Source organism: Tachyglossus aculeatus, chromosome 5 (genome assembly GCF_015852505.1).
Source record: "Tachyglossus aculeatus isolate mTacAcu1 chromosome 5, mTacAcu1.pri, whole genome shotgun sequence".
NCBI classification, from domain to species: domain Eukaryota; kingdom Metazoa; phylum Chordata; class Mammalia; order Monotremata; family Tachyglossidae; genus Tachyglossus; species Tachyglossus aculeatus.
The window spans coordinates 53964112-53990696 of NC_052070.1; the positions used below are offsets into that span (position 1 = coordinate 53964112).

Here is a 26585-nt window from a genome sequence, read left to right on the forward strand (position 1 = left end):
TCAATAAATACGATTGAATAAATGAATGAATTCCCTTCTGCACTCCTCTTACGTGCTCCTTCATTCATCCTCCATCCCATCCCCACAGAACACATGCATAGATCTGCATACATGTGTAATTTATTTATATCAATGTCTGCCTCCCCCCTCTAGACTGTGAGCTTGTGGGCAGGAATGTGTGGTGTTATAATTTACTCTTCCAAGTGCTTAGTTCATTGCTCGTGGCTCAATGGAAAGAACACGGGCTTTGGAGTCAGAGGTCAGGGGTTCAAATCCCGGCTCCGCCAATTGTCAGCTGTGTGACTTTGGGCAAGTCACTTAACTTCTCTGTGCCTGAGTTACCTCATCTGTAAAATGGGGATTATGACTGTGAGCCCCCCCGTGGGACAACCTGATCACCTTGTAACCTCCCCAGCGCTTAGAACAGTGCTTTGCACATAGTAAGAGCTTAATAAATGCCATTATTATTATTATTATTGCACACAGTAAGCGCTTGATAAATATGGTTAGTTGAATGAATTAATTAATTAATTAATGACAGGAATCCTTACCACCAAATGAGTGGAAGCTCTAATTCCTGGAGAACGATTCCCACCTTTTCTGTCATTTTGATTTGATTTCCAGAAAGCCCGGTTTCCCTTTTTGCAGCAGAGTCCTTATTCCAAGCCCAGAAAAGATCTCCAAGCCACAGTTTCCTTCTCCGGCCTCGCCACCAACCGCTGCCGGACACTGCTTCTTCCCCTTGAGCTTTTGGCTCCTGACTGAATCACGGGGCTCAGGCCCTGCCCTCTTCCTCTGGGGCAGAGGAAGGAAAGGGGGTTTTGTGGACTGTTTCTTTAGAGAAGCCACATGATCTAATGGAAAGAATGCAGGGCCCAGGAGACCTGGGTTCTAATCCTGCCGCTGCCATTTGCCTGCTGTGTGACTTTGCGGGACCCTGCAGTGCTGTAGCCTCAGTTTTCGCATCTGTAAAATGGGAATAACCAATCCGTGGCATCTATTGACCACTTACTAGTGAGCAGACCGTTATACTAAGCGCTTGGGAGAGGATAAGACAATAGCACTTGGGGAGGATTAAGTCTGTGAGCCCCAAGTGGGGTAACCTGATGACCTTGTATTTTATCCGGTGCTTAGAACAGTGCTTGGCACATAGCAAGCACTTAACAAACACCATTATTATTATTATTATTAGACACATCATTATAGAATATAGAATACAATATAGAGTATAATAAATATAGAATATAGAGAGAGAATATATATAGTGAGCCCACTGTTGGGTAGGGACTGTCTCTATATGTTGCCATCTTGTACTTCCCAAATGCTTAGTACAGTGCTCTGCACACAGTAAGCGCTCAATAAATACAATTGATTGATATAGAACTGTGTGCTCTGCACACAGTAAGCTCTCAATAAATGCGATTGATGAATGAATGAATTTTACAGATGAGGTAACTGAGGCCCAGAGAAGTTAAGTGGCTTGCCCAAGGTCACACAGCTGACAAGTGGCAGAGCCGGGATTGGAACCCACAACTCTGATTCCCAAGCCCGGGCTCTTTCCACAAAGCCACGCTGATGATGGTGTTTGTTATGCACTTACTATGTGCCAAGCACTGTTCTAAGTGCTGGATAAAATACAAGGTCATCAGGTTTATCCCACGTGGGGCTCACAGACTTAATCCTCATTTTACAGATGAGGTAACTGAGGCACAGAGAAGTTGTGACATACCCAAGGTCACACAGCAGACAAGTGGCAGAGTTGAAAGATAAGATCCCTGCCCTCAATATATTTACAATCTAGTGGGGGAGCCAGATATTAAAATACATTACAGATAGGGGAAGCAGCCGAGTACATTGATATGTAAATAAGTGTTCTGGGGCTGGAGGCAGGGTGGGTGTCAAAGTGCTTAAGGGATACAGATGTAAGTGGATAGGTGACACAGGGGAGGGCGAATAGGAAGGGAAAGCTTGGAGTAGAGAAAACCTCTTGGAGGAGATACAAACTTTAGTATGACTATAAAGATGGGGAGAGTAGTGGGCTATTGGACATGAAGGAGAAAGAAATCACAGGCCAGAGGGAAGATGTGGGCAAGCGGTTGATAGTAAAACAGGCAAGATGGAGGGACAGTGAGTAGATACAAACTTTAGTGTGACTGTAAAGATGGGGAGAGTAGTGGGCTATTGGACATCAAGGAGAAAGAAATCACAGGCCGGAGGGAGGATGTGGACAAGTGGTTGATAGTAAAACAGGGAAGATGGAGGTACAGTGAGTAGATACAAACTTTAGTATGACTATAAAGATGGGGAGAGTAGTGGGCTATTGGACATGAAGGAGAAAGAAATCACAGGCCGGAGGGAGGATGTGGGCAAGCGGTTGATAGTAAAACAGGCAAGATGGAGGTACAGTGAGGAGATACAAACTTTAGTATGACTATAAAGATAGGGAGAGTAGTGGGCTATTGGACATGAAGGAGAAAGAAATCACAGGCCAGAGGGAGGATGTGGGCAAGCGGTTGATAGTAAAACAGGCAAGATGGAGGGACAGTGAGTAGGTTAGTGTGAGAGGAGTAAAGTGTGCAGAGTTGGGTCCTCCAGGAGGCCTTCCCAGACTGAGCCCCCTCCTTTCTCTCCCCCTCCTCATCCCCCCCACCCTACCTCCTTCCCCTCCCCACAGCACCTGTATATATGTTTGTACAGATTTATTACTCTATTTATTTTACTTGTACATATTTACTATTCTATTTATTTTATTTTATTAATGAGGTGCATCTAGCTTTACTTCTATTTATTCTGATGACTTGACACCTGTTCACGTGTTTTGTTTTGTTGTCCGTCTCCCCCTTCTAGACTATGAGCCCATTGTTGGGTAGGGACCGTCTCTATATGTTGCCAACTTGTACTTCCCAAGCACTTAGTACAGTGCTCTGCACACAGTAAGCACTCAATAAATACGATTGAATGAGTGAATGAATGAATAATAACAGATCAGTGAGGTAAGGTTGGAGGGGCAGAGTTGATAGAATGCCTTAAAGGAAATGGTAAGGAGGTTTTGTTTGATTTGGAGTTGGAAGGGCAACCATCAGAGGTTTCTGGGGATTGAGGAGGCATGGGCTGAGGGGTTTTTGAGAAAAATGATCTGGACAACAAAGGGAAGTATGAACTGGAGAGGCAGGAGGCAGCATGGCCTAGCGAATAATAATTAATAATAATAATAATAATAATAATAATAATAATGATAGCATTTATTAAGCACTTACTATGTGCAAAGCACTGTTCTAAGTGCTGGGGAGGTTACAAGGCAATCAGGTTGTCCCACAGTGGGCTCACAGTCTTAATCCCCATTTTACAGATGAGGGAACTGAGGCACAGAGAAGTGAAGTGACTTACCCAAAGTCACACAGCTGACAAGTGGCAGAGCCGGTATTCGAACCCATGACCTCTGACTCCAAAGCCCGTGCTCTTTCCACTGAGCTACGCTGCTTCTCCACAGAAGCATGGGCCTGGGCCTAGGAGTGAGAAGGACCTGGGTTCTAATCCCTGATCCACCTCTTGTGTGCTGTGTGGCCTTGGGGAAGTCACTTCCCTTCTCTGGGTCTCAGTTCCCTTCATCCTTAAAATGGGGATTAAGACTGTGAGCCCCATGTGGGTCATGGACTCATCCAACCCAGTCACCTTGTATCTACCCCAGCGCTTAAAACAGTACCCAGCACATAGTAACCACTTAACAAATACCATTGAAAAAAAAAAGAGGCAGCAAGGAGACTGCTACCGAAACCAAAGCAGGCTACGCATGCTGTTTTCCTACCCCTTTAGTAATAATAATGACATTTATTAAGCACTTACTATGTGCAAAGCACTGTTCTAAGCTTTGGGGAGGTTACAAGGTGATCAAGTTGTCCCATGGGGGGCTCACAGTCTTAAACCCCATTTTCCAGATGAGGTCACTGAGGCACAGAGAAGTGAAGTGACTTACCCAAAGTCACTCAGCTGACAATGGGTGGAGTCGGGATTTGAACCCATGACCTCTGACTCCAAAGCCCGGGCTCTTTCCACTGAGCCACGCTGCTTTAGACCGTGAGCCCCATGTGGGGCAGAGACTGCGTCTGATCTGATCGCATTTACCCCAACGTTTAGCCCAGTGCTTGGCACGTAGTAGGCATTTGGTAGCTATTCATTATTATTAGAAGACAGGTGGGTCACCTGGGGTGAGGGTCTGGATGGCTGAGAGAAAATTGGGCCGTCTTGTCTCCAAATGAGGGGCTTTAAGTAGAAGTAGCCTGGCCTAGTGGTTAGGGCCTGGGCCTGGGAATCAGAAGGTCATGGGTTCTAATCCCGGCTCTGCCACTTGTGTGCTGTGTGACTTTAGGCGAGTCACTTCAAATCTCTAGGCCTCAGTTCCCTCATCTGTAAAATGGGGTTCGAGACTGTGAGCTTCCCGTGGGACAGGGACTGTGTCCAAGCTGATTTGTCCGTATCCACCCCAGTGCTTAGTGCAGTGCCTGGCACTTAGTAAGCATTCAACAAGTACCGCAATTCTTATTAGGGCCTCTTCGCTTCTTTGGGTCTCAGTTACCTCATCTGTAAAATGGAGATGAAGACCGTGAGGCCCATGTGCTTTGCTTTGACTTCTGAGACGCCTCTTTTTTTCCCCCTTCTGGATTGCGAGCCCGTTGTTGGGTAGGGATGTCTCTATATGTTGACGGATTGTACTTTCCACGTGCTTAGTACAGTGCTCTGCACACGGTAAGAGCTCGATAAATGCGATTGGATGGATGAATGAATGAATGAATGAATGAATGACTACCCCATCAGCCTCCTCAAATCATGGTATTTGTTAAGTGTCTACTATGTGCCGGGTACTGTTCTAAGCGCTGGGGTAGATACAAGGTGATGAGGTTGGACACAGTCCCTGTGGAAAAGGGAGGGCAACTGGCTTCTATTCCTCATGTTACCCAAAGTGGGAGTTGGAATTTGGCACTGGAGATTGCTGACCAATATTATTATTATGGCATTTGTTAAGCACTTACTGTGTTTCAAGCATTATATAAACACTGTGGTAGTTGTAAGTTAATCAGGTCACAGGCTCCATCAGGCTTCAAAGCTCTCCATCCCCTCGCCCCCTCCTACCTCACCTCCCTTCTCTCCTTCTTCAGCCCAGCCCGCACCCTCCGCTCCTCTGCCGCTCACCTCCTCACTGTGCCTCGTTCTCACCTGTCCCGCCGTCGACCCCCGGCCGACGTCCTCCCCCTGGCCTGGAATGCCCTCCCTCTGCCCATCCGCCAAGCTAGCTCTCTTCCTCCCTTCAAAGCCCTACTGAGAGCTCACCTCTTCCAGGAGGCCTTCCCAGACTGAGCCCCCGCTTTTCCTCCACTCCTCCTCCCCTCCACATTGCCCTCCCTCCCACCCTCTGCCCTACCCCCTTCCCCTCCCCGCAGCACTTGTGTATATATCTACATGTTTATTATTCTTTTTATTTTATTCATGATGTGGCTAGTGGCAAGAACGTGGGCTTGGGAGTCAGAGGTCGTGGGTTCTAATTCCGCCTCCGCCACTCACCAGCTGTGTGACTTTGGGCAAGTCACTTCACTTCTCTGTGCCTCAGTTACCTCATCTGCAAAATGAGGATTAAGCCTGTGAGCCCCACGTGGGACAACCTGATCACCTTGTATCCCCCCAGTGCTTAGAACAGTGCTTGGCACATAGTAAGCACTTAACAAACACCATCATCATTATTATTATTAGACGCATCATTATAGAAAATAGAATACATATAGAATATACAGTGCTCCAGTACTTAGAACAGTGCTCGGCACATAGCAAGCGCTTAACAAACACCATTATTATTATTATTATTATTATTACTATTAGACACATCATTATAGATATAGAATAGAATCAATATAGAATTATAGTGTCTATAATTCTATTTATTTATATTGATGCTATTTGCGCCTGTCTACATGTTTTGTTTTGTTGCCTGTCTCCCCACTCTAGACTGTGAGCCAGTTGTTGGGTAAGGACTGTCTCTATCTGTTGCCAGTTTATACTTCCCAAGTGCTTAGTACAGTGCTCTGCGCACAGTAAGCGCTCAATCAATACGATTGAATGAATGAATGTACTTCCCAAGTGCTTAGTGCAGTGCTCTGAACACAGGAAGCACTCAATCAACACGATTGGATGAATGAATGAATGAATTGTACTTTCCAAGCGCTTAGTGCAGTACTCTGCACTCAGGAAGCGCTCAATCAATACGATTGAATGAATGAATGAATTGTACTTTCCAAGCGCTTAGTGCAGTGCTCTGCACACAGGAAGTGCTCAGTCAATATAATTGAATGAATGAATGTACTTCCCAAGAGCTTAGTGCAGTGCTCTGCACACAGGAAGCACTCAATCAATACGATTGAAAGAATGACTGAATATAATAATAATAATAATAATAATAATGGTATTTATCAAGCACTTACTATGTGCAAAGCACTAGTCTAAGCTCTGGGGACGATACAAAGTGATCAGGTTGTCCTACATGGGGCTCACAGTCTTAATCCCCATTTTACAGATGAAGTAATTGAGGCCCAGAGAAGTTAAGTGACTTGCCTAAAGTCACACAGCTGACAACTGGTGGAGCCGGGACTTGAACCCATGACCTCTGACTCCAAAGCCTGTGCTCTTTCCACTGAGCTACGCTGCTTGAATGAATGAATTTTACTTCCCAAGCATTTAGTGCAATGCTCTGCACACAGGAAGTGCTCAAGAAATACAATTGAATGAATTGTCCTTCCCAAGCGCTTAGTGCAGTGCTCTACGCACAGGAAGCGCTCAATCGACACGCTTGAATGAAGGAGCGAACGAACGAACGAACGAATGAATGGACTTATGAATGAATGAATGAAAGAATAAGAATAATGATAATAATGATGTCATTTATTAAGCGCTTACTATGTGCAAAGCATTGTTCTAAGCGCTGGGGAGGGTACAAAGTGATCAGGTTGTCCCGCGGGGGCTCACAGTCAATCCTCATTGTACAGATTTAGGCTAAAGAAAAGAGGTGGTTTGTTTTGAGGAATGAATGAGTGAAAGAAAGAGTGAAAGAAAGAATGAAAGAATGAAAGAAAGAATGAACGATTGAATGAATGAATGAATGATGAATGAATGAATGAATGAAGAATGAATGATTGAATGAAGAATGAATGAATGAAAGAAAGAAAGAATGAAAGAAAGAAAGAATGAAAGAAAGAATGGAAGAAAGAATGATTGAATGAAGAATGAATGATTGAAGGAAGAATGAATGAAGAATGAATGAATGAATGAAGAATGAAGAATGAATGAATGAAAGAAAGAAAGAAAGAATGAAAGAAAGAATGAAAGAAAAAATGATTGAATGAAGAATGAATGATTGAAGGAAGAATGAATGAAGAATGAATGAATGAAGAATGAATGAATGAAGGAAGAATGAATGAAGAATGAATGAATGAATGAAGAATGAATGAAGAATGAATGAATGAATGAATGAAAGAAAGAATGAAAGAAAGAATGAATGAAAGAAAGAATGAAAGGATGAATGATTGAATGAAGAATGAATGAATGAATGAAAGAATGAAAGAAAGAATGAAAGAAAGAAAGGATGAATGATTGAATGAAGAATGAATGAATGAAGAATGAATGAATGAATGAATAATGAATGAAAGAAAGGATGAATGATTGAATGAAGAATGAATGAATGAATGAATGAATGAATGAATGAAAGAGAATGAAAGAAAGAAAAAATGAAAGAAAGGATGAATGATTGAATGAAGAATGAATGAATGAATGAAAGAATGAAAGAAAGAATGAAAGGATGAATGATTGAAAGAAGAATGAATGAATGAATGAAAGAGAATGAAAGAAAGAAAAAATGAAAGAAAGGATGAATGATTGAATGAATAATGAATGAATGAATGAAAGAATAAAAGAAAGAATGAAAGGATGAATGATTGAATGAAGGATGAATGATTGAATGATTGAATGACTGAATGACTGAATGAATGCGGGAGCGGGGGAGCCGCCCCCTCCCCTGACATCAGTTCCTGGTGCCGCCGCCGTTGTTCCTCCTCCTCTTCCTCCACTTCCCCGCAGCTGCTCCTGTTCTTCCTTCTCCTGCTCCTGGTCCTGGTCCTGGTCCTGGTCCTGGTCCTGCTCCGTGCCCCCGCCCCGGTGCCATGAGCATCCCGGGCCGTCTCTGAGGTCCGGGGGTCCGGGGGTCCGGGGGTCCGGGGGCGGTGGTCAGGACGGAGCGGTTGGCGGCCCCGGGCCCCCGGAGGGGCGGGCGGGGAGCCCGGGGGGCCCGGGGGGCCCGGAGGGCCGGGGGGCCCATGGACCCGGGGGAGGTCAAGGACCGCATCCTGGACAACATCTCCCTGGCCGTCAAGAAGGTGAGCGAAGCCCGGAACAACCCGGAGGCCCCCGGCACACAGGCACACAAACACACATTCATCCATTCGGTTGTATTTATTAATTTGCATTCAGTCCTATTTAGTGAGCGCTCACTGTGTGCGGACCACTGGACTAGGCCCTTGGGAAGCACAAGTTGGCACCGGCCCCTACCCAGCAGCGGTCTCACAGTCTAGGCATTTATTAAGCTCTTACTACGTGCAAAGCACCGTCCTAAGCGCTGGGGAGTTCACAAGGTGATCAGGTTGTCCCACGGCCCACAGCCTAAATCCCCATTTTGCAGATGAGGCGACTGAGGCCCAGACTTGCCCAGAGTCGCACAGCTGACAGTTGGCGGGGCCGGGATTGGAACCCATGACCTCTGACTCCAAAGCCCGGGCTCTTTCCACTGAGACACGCTGCTTCTGTGTGCAGCGCACAGTACTAAGCGCTCGGGAAGTACAGATCGGCTGCAGATAGAGACAATCATTCATTCATTCGTATTTATTGAGCGCTTACTGTGTGCAGAGCACTGGACTGAGCGCTTGGGAAGTACAAGTTGGCAACATCTAGAGACGAATATGAAGGGGCTCTGGAGGTGGGCTGAAGAAGACGATGCCGATGTAAGTGGGGAACATTTCCGGCATTCGCTGGGCCTCTGACTCCTCATCAGTAAAATGGACATTCGATATCTGTCCCGTCTCTATATGTTGCCAGCTTGTACTTCCCAAGCGCTTAGTACAGTGCTCTGCACACAGTAAGCGCTCAATAAATACGATTGAATGAATGACCCCAACAACGGGGTCACAGTCTAGAAGGGGGGAGACGGACAACAACACGAAACAAGTAGACAGGCATCAATGCCATCGACATAATAGAATTATAGATTCATTCAGTCGTATTTATTGAGTGCTTACTGTGTAAAGCGCACTGTACTAAGCGCTTGGGAAGTACAAATCGGCAACAGATAGAGACAATTCCTACCCACCAACGGGGTCACAGTCTAGAAGGGGGGAGACAGACACCAAAACAAAACATGTGGACAGGTGTCAAAATCGTCAGAGCAAATAGAATTAAAGCTATATGCATATCATTAACAAAATAAATAGAATAGTACACAGGCGTCCAGTCATCATCATCATCATCATCATCATCATCATGAGGATTCATCCATTCATTCAGTTGTATTTATTGAACACTTACTGTGTGCAGAGCACTGGACTAAGCGCTTGGGAAGGACAAGTTGGCAACATATAGAGAGGTCCCCACCCAACAAGGGGCTCACAGTCTAGAAGGGGGAGACGGACAACAAAACAACACATGTGGACGGGTGTCAAGTCATCAGAATAAATAGAAGTAAAGCTGGATGCACATCATTAACAAAATAAATAAAATAGTAAATATGTACAAGATAAATAGAGTGATAATTTATTACTCTATTTATTTTACTTGTACATATTTATTCTATTTATTTTATTTTGTTAATATGTTTTGTTTTGTTCTGTCTCCCCCTTCTAGACTGTGAGCCAGTTGTGGGGTAGGGACCCTGTCTATATGTTGCCAACTTGTACTTCCCAAGCGCTTAGTACAGTGCTCTGCACACAGTAAGTGCTCAATAAATACGATTGAATGAATGAATGAATAAATCTGTACAAATTTATATACAGGGGCTGTGGGGAGGGGAAGGAGGTGGGGCGGGGGGAGGAGGAGAGGAAAAAGAGGGCTCAGTCTGGGAAGGCCTCCTAGAGGAGGTGAGCTCTCAGTAATAATAATAATAATACCAAAATAATAATAAGAGGATGGCATGTGTTAAGCGCCTACTATGTGCCGGGCACTCTTCTAACCGCGGGTTGGATACAAGGTGATCAGGTTGGCCCACTGGGGGCTCCCAGGCTTCATCCCCATTTGACAGATGAGGTCACTGAGACCCAGAGAAGTGGAATAATAATGACGGCATTTGTTAAGCGCTTACTATGTGCCGAGCACTCTTCTAACCGTGGGTTAATATGATACGATGGCATTTATTAAGTACTTACTACGCGCAAAGCACTGTACTAAGCGCTGGATACAAGGTGATCAGGTTGGCCCACCCAGGGCTCCCAGGCTTCATCTCCATTTGACAGATGAGGTCACTGAGGCCCAGAGAAGAAGAATAATAATGACGGCATTTGTTAAGTGCTTACTATGTGCCAATCACGGTTCTAAGCACTGGGGTGGATACAAGGTAATCAGGTTGTCCCACGTGGGGCTCATAGTCTTCATCCCCATTTGACAGATGAGGTCACCGAGGCCCAGAGAAGAATAATAATGATGGCGTTTGTTAAGCACTTACTATGTGCTGAGCACTGTTCTAAGCGCTGGGGTGATACAAGGTCATCAGGTTGGCCCACGTGGGGCTCACAGACTTTCATTCATTCATTCAATAGTATTTATTGAGCGCTTACTGTGTGCAGAGCACTACTAAGCGCTTGGCATCCCCATTTGAGCCCGCTGTTGGGTAGGGACCGTCTCTATATGTTGCCAACTTGTACTTCCCAAGCGCTTAGTACAGTGCTCTGCACACAGTAAGCGCTCAATAAGCGCAATTGAATGAATGAATGAATTTGACAGATGAGGTCACTGAGGCACAGAGAAGAAGAATAATGATGGCATTTGTTAAGCGCTTACTATGTGCCAATCACGGTTCTAAGCACTTGGATGTATACAAGGTAATCAGATTGTCCCACGTGGGGCTCATAGTCTTCATCCCCATTTGACAGATGAGGTCACTGAGGCCCAGAGAAGAATAATAATAATGATGGCATTTGTTAAGCTCGTACTATGTGGTGAGCACTGTTCTAAGCACTGGGGTGAATACAGAGTCATCAGGTTGTCCCACGTGGGGCTCACAGACTTCATCCCCATTTGACAGGTGAGGTCACTGAGGCACAGAGAAGAATAATAATAATGATGGCATTTGTTAAGCGCTTACTCTGTGCCAAGCACCGTTGTAAACACTGGGGGGATACAAGGTAATCAGATTGTCCCACGTGGGGCTCACAGGCCTCATCCCCATTTGACAGATGAGGTCACTGAGGCACAGAGCAGTTAAGTGACCTGCCCGAGGTCACACAGCAGACAAGTTGCGGAGCTGGGATTAGAACCCACGACCTCGGATTCCCAAGCCCAAGCTCTTTCCACTAAGCCACACTGCTTCTCTAATAATGATGGTATTTATTAAGCTCTTACTATGTGCCAAGCACTGTTTTAAGCGCTGGGGGAGATATAAGGTAATCAGGTTGTCCTACGTGTGGCTCATAGTCTTAATCCCCATTTTACAGATGAGGGAACTGAGACACAGACTTGCCCAAAGTCACACAGCTGACAGGTGGCGGAGCCGGGATTAGAATCCACGACCTCTGACTCCCAAGCCCGTGTTTTTTCCGCTAAGCCACACTGCTTCTCTATTTATTGAGCGCTTACTGTGTGCAGAGCACTGGACTAAGATGGACCCCCGGACTGCTCCCAACCCACCCCCTGGCCCCCTGACCGCAGCAGCGGTGGGCCTCCCCAAGACATTCGGACAAAATCAACCCGTCAGTCCTAGTCATTGGGCACGCGCTGTGGGCAGAGCACTGTATTAAGCGCTCGGGAGGTTACCCTCATCGCAGAGTGGGCGGATGTGGGTTATATTGTACCCTGCCGAGAGTTGAGAACAGTGCCCTGCACGCAGTAAGTGCTGAAGAAGTACAGTTGAACGGCTGGCTGCCCTCAGCGAGCTTACACGGGATTGGGGATTGGGCCAGCAGCCCAAGAGGGGCTTCCTCTTGTAGCCCCCAGGACCCCCTGGCAAGCCCCGAGCCCGCTGTTATTATTGAATTTTTGGACAGCTGCCGGAGAAAACGATAATAACGATGATGGCATTTATTAAGCGCTTGCTATGTGCAAAGCGCTGTTCTAAGCGCTGTGACAAGGTGATCGGGTTGTGCCACGTGGGGGGGGGGGTCACCGTCAATCCCCATTTTGTGTGCGTTGGGAAGCAGCGGGGGCTTGGGAGTCGGAGGACGAAGCAGCGTGGCTCAGTGGGAAAGAGCCCGGACTTTGGAGTCAGAGGTCATGGGTTCATATCCCAGCTCCGCCACTTGTCAGCTGTGTGACTTTGGGCCAGTCACTTCACTTCTCTGGGCCTCAGGTCCCTCATCTGGAAAATGGGGATTAAGCTGTGAGCCCCACATGGGACAACCTGATCACCTTGTAAGCTCCCCAGCGCTTAGAACAGTGCTTTGCACATGGTAAGCGCTTAATAAATGCCATTATTATTTTAGACTGTGAGCCCACTGTTGGGTAGGGACTGTCTCTATATGTTGCCAACTTGTACTTCCCAAGCGCTTAGTACAGTGCTTTGCACACAGTAAGCGCTCAATAAATATGATTGATTGATTGATTAGCAAGAAGCAGCTTGGCTTAGTGGAAAGAGTGCGGGCCTGGGCATCAGAGGTCGTGGGTTCTAATCTTGCGTCTGCCACTTGCCTTCTGTATGACCTTGGGCAAGCCACTAGAACAGTGCTTCGCACATAGGAAGCGCTTCAGAAATGCCATCATTATTATTCTCTGTGCCTCAGTTACCTCATCTATAAAGTAGGGATTAAAACTATGAGCCCCACGTGGGACAACCTGATTACTTTGTATCCACCCCAGCGTTTAGAACAGTAGTTGATACATAGTAAGCGCTTAACAAGTGCCATCGTCATCATTATTATTATTATTCGCTTGCCAGTGCTCCCAGCCTTACCCTCTGTGGCCCAGCTTGACCCCTTCAGGTAGCCCCACAGTGTCCTCCACAAGCCCACCCCAGTCAGGGTCAAGGTCAGTCACTAGATAACTTGCGTTTCCCCGTCCCAAGCCTTTGGCTTGCGCGATCCCACCGATCAGTCAATCCATCTGTGCTATTTATTGAGCGCTTACTGTGTGCAGAGCACCTCACTCACTGCTTGGGAAAGTCCAACAGAGTTGGTGGGCACGTTCCCCGCTATTCCTTACTGAGTTGGTGTGAACCCGGGGAGGGGTCTCTGCTGGAACTTCATTGAGCTTCTGCCACACTGTGATATTGAAAGTTTGGAGCCGTGATCTGTGAACCTCGCTGACTATGGAATTTTGGATTTATAGAAAATGATCTAATGGCTGCTGCCCTCCTCAACCCAAGTAGAAATTATTAGTTCGGAGCTGGAGTGTTTCCGTGGAAAAGGGTCTGTAAATGAAGCAGCATGGCCTAGTGGATAGAATACAGACCTGGGAATCAGAAGGTCATGGGTTCTAATCCCGGCTCCGCCACTTGCCTGCTGTGACCTTGGGCAAGTCACTTCACTTGTCGATGCCTCAGTTCCCTCATCTGTAAAATGGGGACTAAGACTGTGAGCCATATGTGGGACATAGAAAGTGTCCAACCTGATGATCTTGTTTCTACTCCAGTGCTTAGAACAGGGCCTGGCTTGTAGTAAGTGCTTAACAAATACCACTATTATTATGCTCATCTGTTAAGAACCTTTAACTCACTGGAATGCTTAAATAAGAAGAATAGAAATAATGGTACTTGATAAGCACTTACTATGTGCCGAGCACTGTTCTACACACTGGGGTAGATTCAAGTTAATCAGGCGGGACACAGCCCCTGTCCCACATGGGGTTCACAGCCTAGGAAGGAGGGAGAACAGGCATTGAATCACCATTTTTACAGATGAGGAAACTGAGGAACAGAGCATTAAGTGACTTGCCTAAGGCCACACAGTAGGTATATGGAGGAGCCAGAATTAGAATATAGGTCCTGTGACTAGGCCCGAGCTCTTTCCACTAAGCCACTCTGTTTCCCAACTACATTCAAAGGGGTTTTTTTCCCCCAATTTAAAAGAAAGGAAATTTGTTTCTGATGATTGGATTGAAAGGTATTCCCCTCTGTAGAGTTTACATCTCCAGCTAACCGAAAAGGGCCCACCAGTTTTCAAACTTGAGTGAAATGAAAAAATAGAATCATTTATGTTGTGATTCTTTAAAATTGTTTTTTTTAGCTTGAAAATAGTAGAAGACTTCACCCTTCAGGAATAGGTTTGAATTTAAGAAAAAACAAAAATAAATAAAAACAAATCAATGTTGTTAAAATTCCCATTAAAAGCTAAAATCTGAATCCCACTTCTTAGCTATAAAAAGGATTGCTTTCTTATAAAAGTATGTTAGCTTTTTATTATAGGGCATGGGTTTTGCTCACCGACCAGAAAAGTCATTTAAGCAAAAGCATCAGGCTGAAAAAGCAATAAATCATTTGTCGTGCTTGAAGAGAAAGGAGAAAGGTTTGCTGACCTTTCTAATCTAATCTGTGGTGATAATAACTTCAGGCAGAGGATTGACTCCTGGTTCGCAACTAAGTATTGGGAAAGTGATTGAGAAAGTGAAGCTTCCAGTTGCAGGGGATTGTGGCGGGGCTGTACTCCCCTGTAGGGTCATTTTACTCTGTACAAAGCAGTTTCAATTTGAGGGGGGGATTGTAGGACTAGAATAACGAAATAACTATAAATTGGCCAAATGGAGTTTATCCCCACCTTAGGTCCATGGCACTTATGTCCATATCTGTAATTTATTTTAATAATAATGATGACATTTGTTAAGCACTTACTATGTGCAAAGCACTGTTCTAAGCGCTTGGGAAGATACAGGGTGATCAGGTTGTCCCATGTGGGGCCCACAGTCTTAATCCTTGGTGTCGTCCTCGACTCCACTGTCTCGTTCACCCCTCACATCCAATCCGTCACCAAAACCTGCCGGTCTCACCTCCGCAACGTCGCCAGGATCCACCCTTTCCTCTCCATCCAAACTGCTACCTTGCTGGTTTAATCTCTCATTTTACCCCAACTGGATTACTGCATCAGACTCCTCTCTGATCTCCCATCCTCCTGTCTCCCCCCACTTCAGTCTATACTTCACGCTACTGCATCAGCCTCCTCTCTGATCTCCCATCCTCCTGACTCTCCCCATTTCAGTCTATACTTCACGCTGCTGCCTGGATCATCTTTGTGCAGAAACGCTCTGGGCATGTTACTCCCCTCCTCAAAAATCTCCAGTGGCTGCCTGTCAACCTACGCATCAAGCAAAAACTCCTCACTCTCAGCTTCAAGGCTGTCCATCACTTCGCCCCCTCCTACCTCACCTCCATTCTCTCCTTCTACAGCCCAGGCCGCACCCTCTGCTCCTCTGCCGCTAACCTTCTCACTGTACCTCGTTCTCGTCTCTCCCGTCGTCGTCCCCCGGCCCACGTCCTCCCCCTGACCTGAAATGCCCTCCCTCCGCACATCAATCAATCAATCAATCAATCGTATTTATTGAGCGCTTACTGTGTGCAGAGCACTGTACTAAGCGCTTGGGAAGTACAAGTTGGCAACATATAGAGACAGTCCCTACCCAACAGTGGGCTCACAGTCTAAAAGACACATCCGCCAAGCTAGCTCTCTTCCTCCCTTCAAAGCCCTACTGAGAGCTCACCTCCTCCAAGAGGCCTTCCCGGACTGAGCCCCCTTTTTCCTCTCCTCCTCCCCATCCCCCGCGACCTACTTCCTTCCCTTCCCCACAGCACCTGTATATATGTTTATACAGATTTATTACTCTGTTTTACTTGTACATATTTACTTTTCTGTTTATTTTGTTAATGATGTGCATTTAGCTATAATTCTATTTATTGACGACTTGACACCTGCCACATGTTTTGTTTTGTTGTCTGTCTCCCACTTCTAGACTGTGAGCCCGTTGTTGGGTAGGGACCGTCTCTATATGTCGCCAACTTGTACTTCCCAAGTGCTTAGTACAGTGCTCTGCACATAGTAAGTGCTCAATAAATACGATTGAATGAGTGAATCCCCATTTAATGTCTGTCTCCCTCTCTAGACTGTAAGCCTCTTGTGGGCAGGGAACATGTCTACCAACTTTGTTGGATCGTTCTCTCCCAAGTGCTTAGAACAATTCTCTACACACAGTAAGTCCTCAGTAAGTACCATTGATTGATTCAAAACTGTTTTCAGTGACTTATTTTAGCTTCACTTTTCTGTGCAGTTTCTCACTTTGATCAGAAACCAGCACATGTACTCTTTACCTCGTTGGCCACTGGGCTACGCTTAAACCAGGAAGATTTTGTTAACAATCAAGTGTTCAGTGATTTCAGAGTTAGAGTTTTTGCATCTAATGTCCACAGGACTTGGGGACCCATAGAGGGGTGAGAGAGAAGGTTTTCCATTTTGGACCAATCAAGAAATGACTAATTGAGTCGCCATTCTCTACCAAAACCCATTGCAGTAAATCATCAAGCGACAGTCAGATGGAAAAGATTTCCATGGTTTACTGATGCATGATCTGTGTATAGGGTGGCAGGCTCAGAGCACCGTAAATTACCTGCATCCCACCATTGGCAAATGACCAACGAGGGGTTTTTTTTGGCTGCCTTGGGCTCTGCTACTCAGTAGCGATGGAGCCTCTCATCGTAACCAGTGGACAGACCCTGGTGCATTCGGAAAGACTTTGGGGCCAAGAGCCTGCGCAGAGGAATTGATTACGCTGCCTGTGCTTTGGGCAGTGCCGTTTGCACTCTCTCATCTCCGCAGTCGTATTCCCACCGAGGCAGTGACTGCCGCGAGAAGCAGCGTGTCCTGGAGGATAGAGTATGGGCCTGGGAATCAGAGGACCTGGGTTCAAATCATAGCTTGACCCCTTCTTTGCTCTATGACCTTGAGCGTGGCCTAGGGTAAACAGCATGGCCTAGTGTCGTGAGCATGTGCTTGGAAGTCTGAGTTCGTGGATTCGAACCCCAGCTCTGCCACTTGTCTGCTGTATGGCCTTGTGCAAGATACTTAACTTCTCTGTGCCTCAGTTGCCTCATCTGTAAAATGGGGATTAAGATTGTGAACCCCATGTGGGACAGGGACTGGGTCCAACCTGATTACCTTGTATCTTGTCCAGTGTTTAGAGCAGTGCTTGGCGCATAGTAAACGCACAACAAATACCATTATTATTATCTGTAAAATAGGGGTTAAGATCACGGTACAGGAGCCATGTCCATCCTGATTATCTTATATCTACCCCAGCTATTAGTACAGCATCTGGCCCATAGTGAGCTCTTAAGAAGTACCGTTAATAAAATGATAATAATAATAATAGTAATAATAGGTGGGCAGGAGTGCAACACATTGCCAAACCCAGTTGCGGCCAAAGTGGCTATGTCAGGGTGGCAATGATATGCCTTGGCACCGTAGACCAGCGAGTGGCTACCTGGGTAGTTGCCCCCATGGTTTTTGCTGCCCACGCTAGCCTGCTATTTTCAGGATTCCTCCTGAGCCTTTCGGCTACCTCTTTGTGCAGAAGAACTGTTGCCAACTTGTACTTCCCAAGTGCTTAGTACAGTGCTCTGCACACAGCGCTCAATAAATATGATTGAATGAATGAATGAATGAATGGTTCCGAGAAGAGCCAGTTGTGGCTCAAGAGCCACGGGCTTCCGGCCCCTGTCAAACTTCTTCAGTCAGAAATCTCACCACGGATGGCCTAGCCCCTGCTAGCTTTCCCCTACTTCTTGCTGTTTTCCCCCTGTGCTGAGATGAGGTGTGGAGCCTTTAGACTGTGAGCCCACTTTTGGGTAGGGACTGTCTCTATATGTTGCCAATTTGTACTTCCCAAGCGCTTAGTACAGTGCTCTGCACATAGTAAGTGTTCAATAAATACGATTGATGATGATGATGGAGCAGGGTAGAAATGTTAGACATGTAAAGAAGGTGACTACAGTGGCTTGGACGGGGAGAGGTTCTCAGAACTCTGCCCTCCTCTCTTCCAAAGGGGGATTATTGCTAGGCCATCGAAGGGTCCACGAGGCAGAAAGAGGGGTGAGGAGGACCTGTCCCAGTGACTTGAGAGCTGAGGCAGGACTCCCGGCTGGACCCAAAGAAAACTACAGGGCCAGACCTTCTCCCTCTTGGTTTAGTTGATGATCGTTGTGCTAACTTTAAAAGTTAGGTCCTCCCTAAAAGGGAGGGCTACTGGCTTCTATTACTCATGTTACCCAAAGTGGGAATTGGAGTTTAGCACTGGAGATTGACGACCATTATTATTATTATGGTATTTGTTACTGTGTTTCAAGCACTGTATAAGCACTGTGGTAGTTGCAAGTTAATCAGGTCACAGTCCCTGTCAGACTTCAAAGCTCTCCATCACCTTGCCCCCTCCTACCTCATCTCCTTTCTCTCCTTCTACAGCCCAGCCTGTGCATTCCGCTCCTCTGGTGCCGCTAACCTCACTGTGCCTCATTCTCACCTTTCCCGCCATCGACCCCTGGCCCACGTCCTACCTCTGGCCTTAAATGCCCTCCCTCCTCACATCCGCCAAACTAGCACACTTCCCCACTTCAAAGCCCTACTGAGAGCTCACCACCTTCAGGAGGCCTTCCCAGACTGAGCCCCCCTTATCCTCTGCTCCTCCTCCTCTCCCCATCACCCCTACTCCCTCCCTCTGCTCTACCCCCCTCCCTGCCCCACGGCACTTGTGTATATATGTATATATTTATTCTGTTTATTTTATTAATGACGTGTATATATCTATACTTTCGTTTATATTGATGCCATTGATGACAGTCTACTTGTTTTGTTGTTTGTTTCCGCCCTTCTTGACTGTGAGCCCATTGTTGGGTGGGGATTGTCTCTGTTGCTGAATTGTACTTTCCAAGCGCTTAGTACAGTGCTCTGCACACAGTAAGCTGTCAGTCAATCAATCAATCCTATTTATTGAGCGCTTACTGTTCATATTCAGTAAATATGAATGAATGAATGAACATGAGATTCCCAGTCTAAATAGGAGGGATACAGGCATTGAATCTAGATGAAGAAATTGAGGCACAGAGAAGTGAAGTGACTTGCCCAAGGTCACACAGCAGGCAACTGATGATAGCTGGAGTTAGAACCCAGCTTCTGCTAAATCCTAGGCCTTGTGCTCTTTCTACTAGGCTATGCTGCTCCTCAATATATATACATATATATATATATATATATATATATATATATATATATATATATATATATATATGTATGTATACATATACATATGTATGTATACATATACATATGTATACAATATGTACATACATATATATGTATGTATACATATACATATGTATATAATATGTATATGTATGTGTAAAACCTCCATGGACTGCAGGAACTGACTCTCCTGTAAGTCGCCTGTAGATGGAACCTGACATACTTTTTATCTCAGAAAATATCTCAAGTTTCCTGTTTTTTTTAGTTACCACCTCCAGCAGATATGTGGAAATGAGGCTAAGCCTAAAGAAAAGAAGAGCAGCTCTGGAGTCTGGGCCCCATTTGACCCATATTTCTTTGTGACCTTTGGAAGTTGCTTATCCCCTCTGTACCTCTGTTCCCTCACCAGTAAAATGGGATTAATAATACCTCCTCTCAAGGATGTTTTGCAGCTAAATGAGATATGTGTGAACCTCTTAAGCTTCTTGAGAGGGGTTAACCTGAATTCATAAGATGGTTATTATTGTTGTTATTATATGCTAGTAGATATTGTTAATTAGGTTGAGCTATTTTCAACCAGCGCGGTTTTCTGGAAGGCAGATTCCTCAGCTTGAAACGCAAAGTCTCTATACTCTTCGCATTGACATTATATTGATGTCTGTCTCCTCCTCTAAACTGTAAGCTCATTGTGGGCAGGGAACGTGTCCGCTGGCTCTTGTAAAGTACTTTCTCAAGTGCTTAGAATAGTGCTCTGCACACAGTAAGCAATCAGTACACAGTAAGCTCTCAGTAAATACCTTTGATTGATTAGGGGTGTGCTTCTGATATGAAATCAGGTAGTGGCAGGGCACAGGTCCAGATTAATTGGAAATAAAAAAGAATAAGCAGTTTCCATATGTTCTTGAAGCTAAAATGCCTTGCTAGTTGTAGTCGCGACGACAGTTACAGAGAAATATTGTTCCTCAAGCCAATCTCCAGTATCGTAGATTGAGGCAAACTATTCATTTTGTCAAATGAGCACATGTTCACAACTTCTAGGGGACATATCATCATCAATCGTATTTATTGAGCACTTACTGTGTGCAGAGCACTGTACTAAGTGCTTGGGAAGTACAAGTTGGCAACATATAGAGACAGTCCCTACCCAATAGTGGGCTCACAGTCTAAAAGACATATAGAATGTTTCGGTTGGGACTTTACCTATGGCCATATTTTTGTGTCTGAAAAGGTTGGAAGGCTACAAGCATACTTGGATGTGACAGGGTTTTTCTTACAGTGAGCTGTAGTTTGAGGATATATCATTTTTGGTGTCTCTCCAGAAGATTTAATTCTCTTGAGTTTTTTCCCCCCTCTCTCGTCATTTTCGTTCATCCACTCTCCCTGGCTCCCGACCGGTGGAGCGTACCATGAGGAAGAAAGAGATTCAAAACCGGGTGAAACTTGAATGGGGCAAATGAGGGCATCCACGTTTCTTTGCTAGGCCTACTCTTGATTTTGGACCACAGTTTAGGGAACCTGGACTAAAAACGTCTTTCACTGAAGGTGGCTCTCAAAAATACAGTCACTGTGACAGCCGTTTTAAGCTGCTGGCAGGCCTGTGGAACAGGTTAGGGCGCTGGCCTATTCCTCCTGTGTTTATGACTGAGGGAAGCTGGCTAGGACAGCAGGATTATAATGCTTCTGCAGGTATGCTCGGAAAGCACTCGTTTACGTGGGACCAGAACCACAACATGAGGACGTTCCATTGGAGAAGCAACATGCCCTAGTAGAAAGAGCCCGGACTTGGGAGTCAGAGGACCTGGGTTCTAATCCCGTCTCTGCCTCTTGTCTGCCGGGTGACCCTGGGCAAGGCACTTCACTTCTCTCGGCCTCAGTTCCCTCATCTGCAAAATGGGAATTCAGTTTCGCTCTCCGGCCTACCTAGATTGGGAGCCCCACGTGGGACCGGATTTTCTTGTATCTACCCCAGCGTTTAGTACAGTGAGAGGGACATAATAAGCAGCGTGGCTCAGTGGAAAGAGCACGGCCTTTGGAGTCAGAGATCATGGGTTCAAATTCCGGCTCCGCCGTTTGTCAGCTGTGTGACTTTGGGCAAGTCACTTCACTTCTCTGGGCCTCAGTTCCCTCATCTGTAAAATGGGGATTAGGACTGTGAGCCCCATGTGGGACAACCTCGTTACCTTGTAACCTGCCCAGCGCTTTGCACATAGTAAGTGCTTAATAAATGCTATCATTATTATTATTAATAATAATAATAATAAGTGTGTAATAATTTCCACAATTAGTATTATTATTCATTCCTTCCCACTGAGTTGGTCCTGAAGCCTCCCCTTCACTTCCTGCCAATCCCAGTTTCCTCTTTGGGCAAGCAGGGGGTGAAGATGGCGCGTGAGTACGTAGGTCTTCCGTCTTGGCGCTTGAGGTACCTTACAAGGTCACTTAAACCGTGCAGAGGAACCGGCTAGTGTCTCCCTGTTTGGGATCCACTCAGGCAGCTGTTGTTCAAATCCGTAGGGCTGTCAGGCCTGTCAGCTTTAGGAGCCTAGCATTTGGACAGAGGATGTTCCGCATTCTTCCACCTCCTCCACTGACTGGCTCACTCACTGTCATTCTGGAGGCTGGCTGGCGGGCGGTCCCGTGTTAAAACTAGGCCAGAACCAGCCGGAACTCACAAGGGGAGGGCTGTGTCACTAGGCCCAACCTCCAGCCCCTGCCGTCTGCTGTCCCTTTGGTTGGCAGGAGCCCCTGACCCCCCCCATTTTATAATAATAATAATAATGGCATTTATTAAGCGCTTACTATGTGCCAGGCACTGGACTAAGCGCTGGGGTGGATACAAGCAAACAGGGTTGGACGCAGTCCCTGTCCCACACGGGGCTCACAGTCTCAATCCCCATTTTACAGATGAGGTCACTGAGGCACAGAGAAGTGAAGGGACTTGCCCAAGGTCGCACAGCAGACAGGTGGCGGAGCCGGGATTAGAACCCATGACCGCTGGCTCATATTTTGTTCCACCTAAAGGCCCTGAGCCGCTTCTTCAGTGGCTAGCCCCTTCCCTCTCAATCAATTAATCAATCTGAGCACTTGCAAAACTCACCTGTGCTGGGCAGCAGCGGCATGGGGAGAGTCGAGGGTGGAGACTCAGGTTTACTGCACGGAAGGAGGCAATGGTAAACCACTTCCGTATTTTTGCCAAGAAAACTCTACAGATGCACTACCGGAACCGTTGCAGATGGAGAGTGGGGCGTTCTGGGAGAGATGTGGTCGTGGTGTCGCTATGGGTTGGAAACGACTAGACCGCTTAAGACAAGACTCTATGCAGAGCACTGTACTAAGCGCTTGGGAGAGTCCAGTACAACAGAGTTGGTATATATTCCCTTCTCCCACTCTGTTCATTCATGACTTTGGCCTTCGCCATCTCTCTGACCCTCTCCCGAAGGCCTGCTTGCCTCTGGGACAAGAAGGTGGCGAGAGGGACAAGGCTGTGGAAAGGTTGGGGAAGACAGGGGCAGCAGAAGTCACCAGTGTTCTGGTTAGATATTTTTTAAAATTTTTTTAACTTCTGGTTAGATATGTTCTGGTTAGATATTTTTGTAAATTTTTTAACTTTCAACCTAAGGGAAAGAGCATGGGCATGAGAGTCAGGGGACCTGGGTTATAGTCCCAGCTCCACCACTGGCCTGCTGTGGGATCTAGGGCAAGTCACCTAACTTCTCTGTGCCTGTAAAACAGGAATTCAATAGGAATTCAGGAATTCATCTTTAAAATAGGAATTCAAAATCCGTTCTCCCTCCTACTTAGACTGTGAGCCCCATGTGGGGCGTGGGGTTTGTCTGACCTGATTATCTTGTGTTCACCCCAGCATTTAGTACAGTGCTTGGCACACTGTAAAAGCTTAACAAATATCAAAACTATCATTATTATTACCGGTGAAGTATGACACCCTGAGGTTTGTAATGCACAAATGGTGTGCATACATGAATGTCACGTACCCCATCTTCAGCAACCCGAAAAGGCCTTATTTTTTTTTTAATGGTATTTGTTAAGAGCTTACTATGTGCCAGGCACGTTCTAAGCACTGGGGTAGATACAAGGTAATCAGATTGGACACAGTCTCTGTCCCACATGGGGTCACAGTCTTAGTCCTCGGTAACTGAGGCCCAGAGAACTGAAGTGATTTGCACAAGGTCTCGCAGCAGACAAGTGGCAGAGCCAGGACCAAAACCCAGATCCTTCTGACTCTGAGGCCCTTGCTCTATCCACTAGACCATCCTGCTTTGTTTCCTCTTGCAAAACTCAAAAGATGCCTGAGAAACGTAGACACCATGTCATGTCCAGGGTGAAATTTCAGTGCTCAATCCAAGCTCAGCCCACCGAGGGTGGGGCTCAGACCCGACCAACATCTGTTTTTCTCGATGTCAGTGATGTATTCTCTTAGGTATCATGCCCAGAGGCTCCTTCCCCTCACACCCTCTCTTGGAAGTGGAGGAAGGTAGGTTGGGTGGTAATGTTAGGATGTGAGCCCTCTGACTAGGACTGATTAAGAATTGGGCTGAGGAGAGCAGCGATGAGTGAGTGGTCAGGACACACTCCATCTTTCCTGTCCCTCGGGGCTCCACTGACTCTGCCAGGATACCATCAATAGGAGCAAAATGCTTTTTCTCTACTCCGGGAGGGACCCCCTAGCCTGTGTGATCTCCAGTGTACTGATATGATAGGCCATTGTCAGCCAGATGGTTAATAGTCCACTTTGTGAACCTCATGGGTAAGAACATGCAGGCTTGGCCGGACAGAGTGTCCCTTCAAGCCAGCATCCCAGTGGCAGAGCAAGCAAAACACCAGAGCCCCACAGCCCCCCACCTCTTAGATGGCACGCTCTGCCACCACACAAACACTCAGCATTAGCAACTTGCATCTTCACCAGTTGTAATCCTGGGTATTTCTCCCCCAAGGATTCTGGGCTGTACTACTACTACTACTACTACTAATAATAATAATAATTGTGGTATTTGTTAAACACTTACTGTGTGCCAGGCACTGTTCTATGTCATATACCCAACTTGTACTTCCCAAGCGCTTAGTACAGTGCTCTGCACACAGTAAGCGCTCAATAAATACGATTGAATGAATGAATACCCCTGCTTCAGCAACCCGAAAAGGCCTTTTTTAAAAAAAATGCTATTAAGAGCTTACTATGTGCCAGGAACTGTTCTAAGCTCAGGGGTAGATACAAGACAATTGGGTTGGACACAATCCCTGTCCCACTTAGGGCTCACAGTCTTAATCCTATTTTACAGATGAAGGAACTGAGGCACAGAGAAGTTAAGTGACTGGCCCAAGGTCACAAAGCAGATAAGTGGCAGTATCTGGATTAGAACCCACATCCTTCTGACTCCCAGACTCATGCTTTATTCTCTAGGCCATGTTGCTTCCTGTTGGGACTTTCCTTAGAGGTGCACAAAGGTCTGCTGTTCTAGATGTTTGTGTTCAGTTTCAAGGTCTTCACAGGATCAACAATTCATCTTAATAATAATAATAACAATAATTTTGGTTTTTGTTAAGCATTTACTAAGTGTCAAGCATTGTTCTAAGCACTGGGGAATCAATCAATCAATCGTATTTATTGAGCGCTTACTATGTGCAGAGCACTTAGGCCGGATACAGCCCCCGTCCCACACAATCTAAGTAGGAGGGAGAGTAGAGATTGCATGCTCATTTTACAGATGAAGTAAGTGTTGTGAGGCTGGATAAAGAGAGCAGGTCAAAGTTTGGCAAAAGGGAGCGGAAAAAGAGGAAGGAGGGCTTAGTCAGGGAAGGTCTTTTGGAGGAGATGTGCCTTCAATAAGGCTCTGAAGGAGAGGAGATTAATGGTCTGTCTGATATAAAGAGGAAGGGTGTTCCAGGCCAGAGGCAGAACATGGGCGAGAGGTTGGTGGCAAGATAGAAGCAGCGTCGCTCAGTGGAAAGAGCCCGGGTTTGGGAGTCAGAGGTCATGGGTTCAAATTCCGGCTCCACCACTTGTCAGCTGTGTGACTTTGGGCAAGTCATTTAATTTCTCTGTGCCTCAGTTACCTCATCTGTAAAGTGGGGGTTAAGACTGCGAGCCCCCTGTGGGACAACCTGATCACCTTGTATCCCCCCCAGTGCTTAGAGCAGTGCTTTGCACATAGTAAGCGCTTAATAAATGCCATTATTATTATTGTAGATGAGATTGAAGTACAGTGAGAAGGTTAGCATTAGAAGAGTCAAGTGTACAGGCAGGGTTGTAGTATAGGAGAGTGGTGAGGTAGGAGGGGGCAAGATGATTGAGTGCTGTCATTTTAGAGACGTAGTGTAGCTTAGTGGAAAGAGCACTGGGAGTCAGAAGGAACTGGGCTCTAATCCCGGCTTCATCACTCGTCTGCTGTGTGACCTTGGAAAAGTGGACTGTGTCTAACTTGATTAGCTTGTATCCACCCCAGCGCTCAGTACAGTGCCTGGCATATAGTATGCCCTTAACAAATACCATCAAAATAAAATGGAAAAACTCGATCAACAGGGGGAAACTCTTAATTCCAACCAAAAGGACCTTACCTGCTAGAGTCATAATTAGCCTGACAGGAATGGAAACTGTTGGGTTTTGGGTGAACAAAGTGGGCAGGAGAGCACTTCTGGAGACCAGAACTCATCCTAGAGGAGCCTATTATTTGCTCTGCTTAGGGCCCAGACCTCCTGTCTGAAAGCGCTTAGTACAGTGCTCTGCACACAGTAAGCACTCCGTAAATAACGATCGAATGAAATATTTGGTATCACCCAGCACCCAGGCTGAAAAACCCTACTTGGTGACAACTACAGCAACCAGAGAGAGATCTTTTTTTCCTGCCCCATAGTAAAGATTAGAGAGAAGGTCCTGCCAGCTTCATCGGCATCAGCTCGGTGCCAAGGGAGTGGGTGTGTTGTGCCAGAGATGTGAAGAAGGACTGTGCCTTCACCCCAAAACTCTGGGTAGTATCTTAGAGGGGTGAGGAGGGAAAAATATGGGCTGGAGCCCGTCAATTGCTATATTCTGTATCATACTTTCCCAAGCGCTTAGTATAGTGCTCTGCACACAGTAAGTGCTCAGTAAATACGATTGAATGAATCAATCAGTGGGAAAGCCCAAGC

The 26585-nt window shown here is 46.2% G+C and overlaps 1 protein-coding gene across 1 annotated transcript in view; it reads left to right on the forward strand.

Moving 5' to 3' along the window:
• Window positions 1–2465: 2465 nt before the first annotated feature.
• PLEKHM2 (pleckstrin homology and RUN domain containing M2) overlaps window positions 2466–26585 on the forward strand; it is a 79428-nt gene continuing 55308 nt past the window's right edge. Inside the window, exons 1-2 of the mRNA XM_038747298.1 lie at window positions 2466–2544; window positions 8224–8411. Coding sequence (XP_038603226.1) covers window positions 2466–2544; window positions 8224–8411 — 267 coding nt within the window. The remainder of the gene's footprint in view (window positions 2545–8223; window positions 8412–26585) is intronic.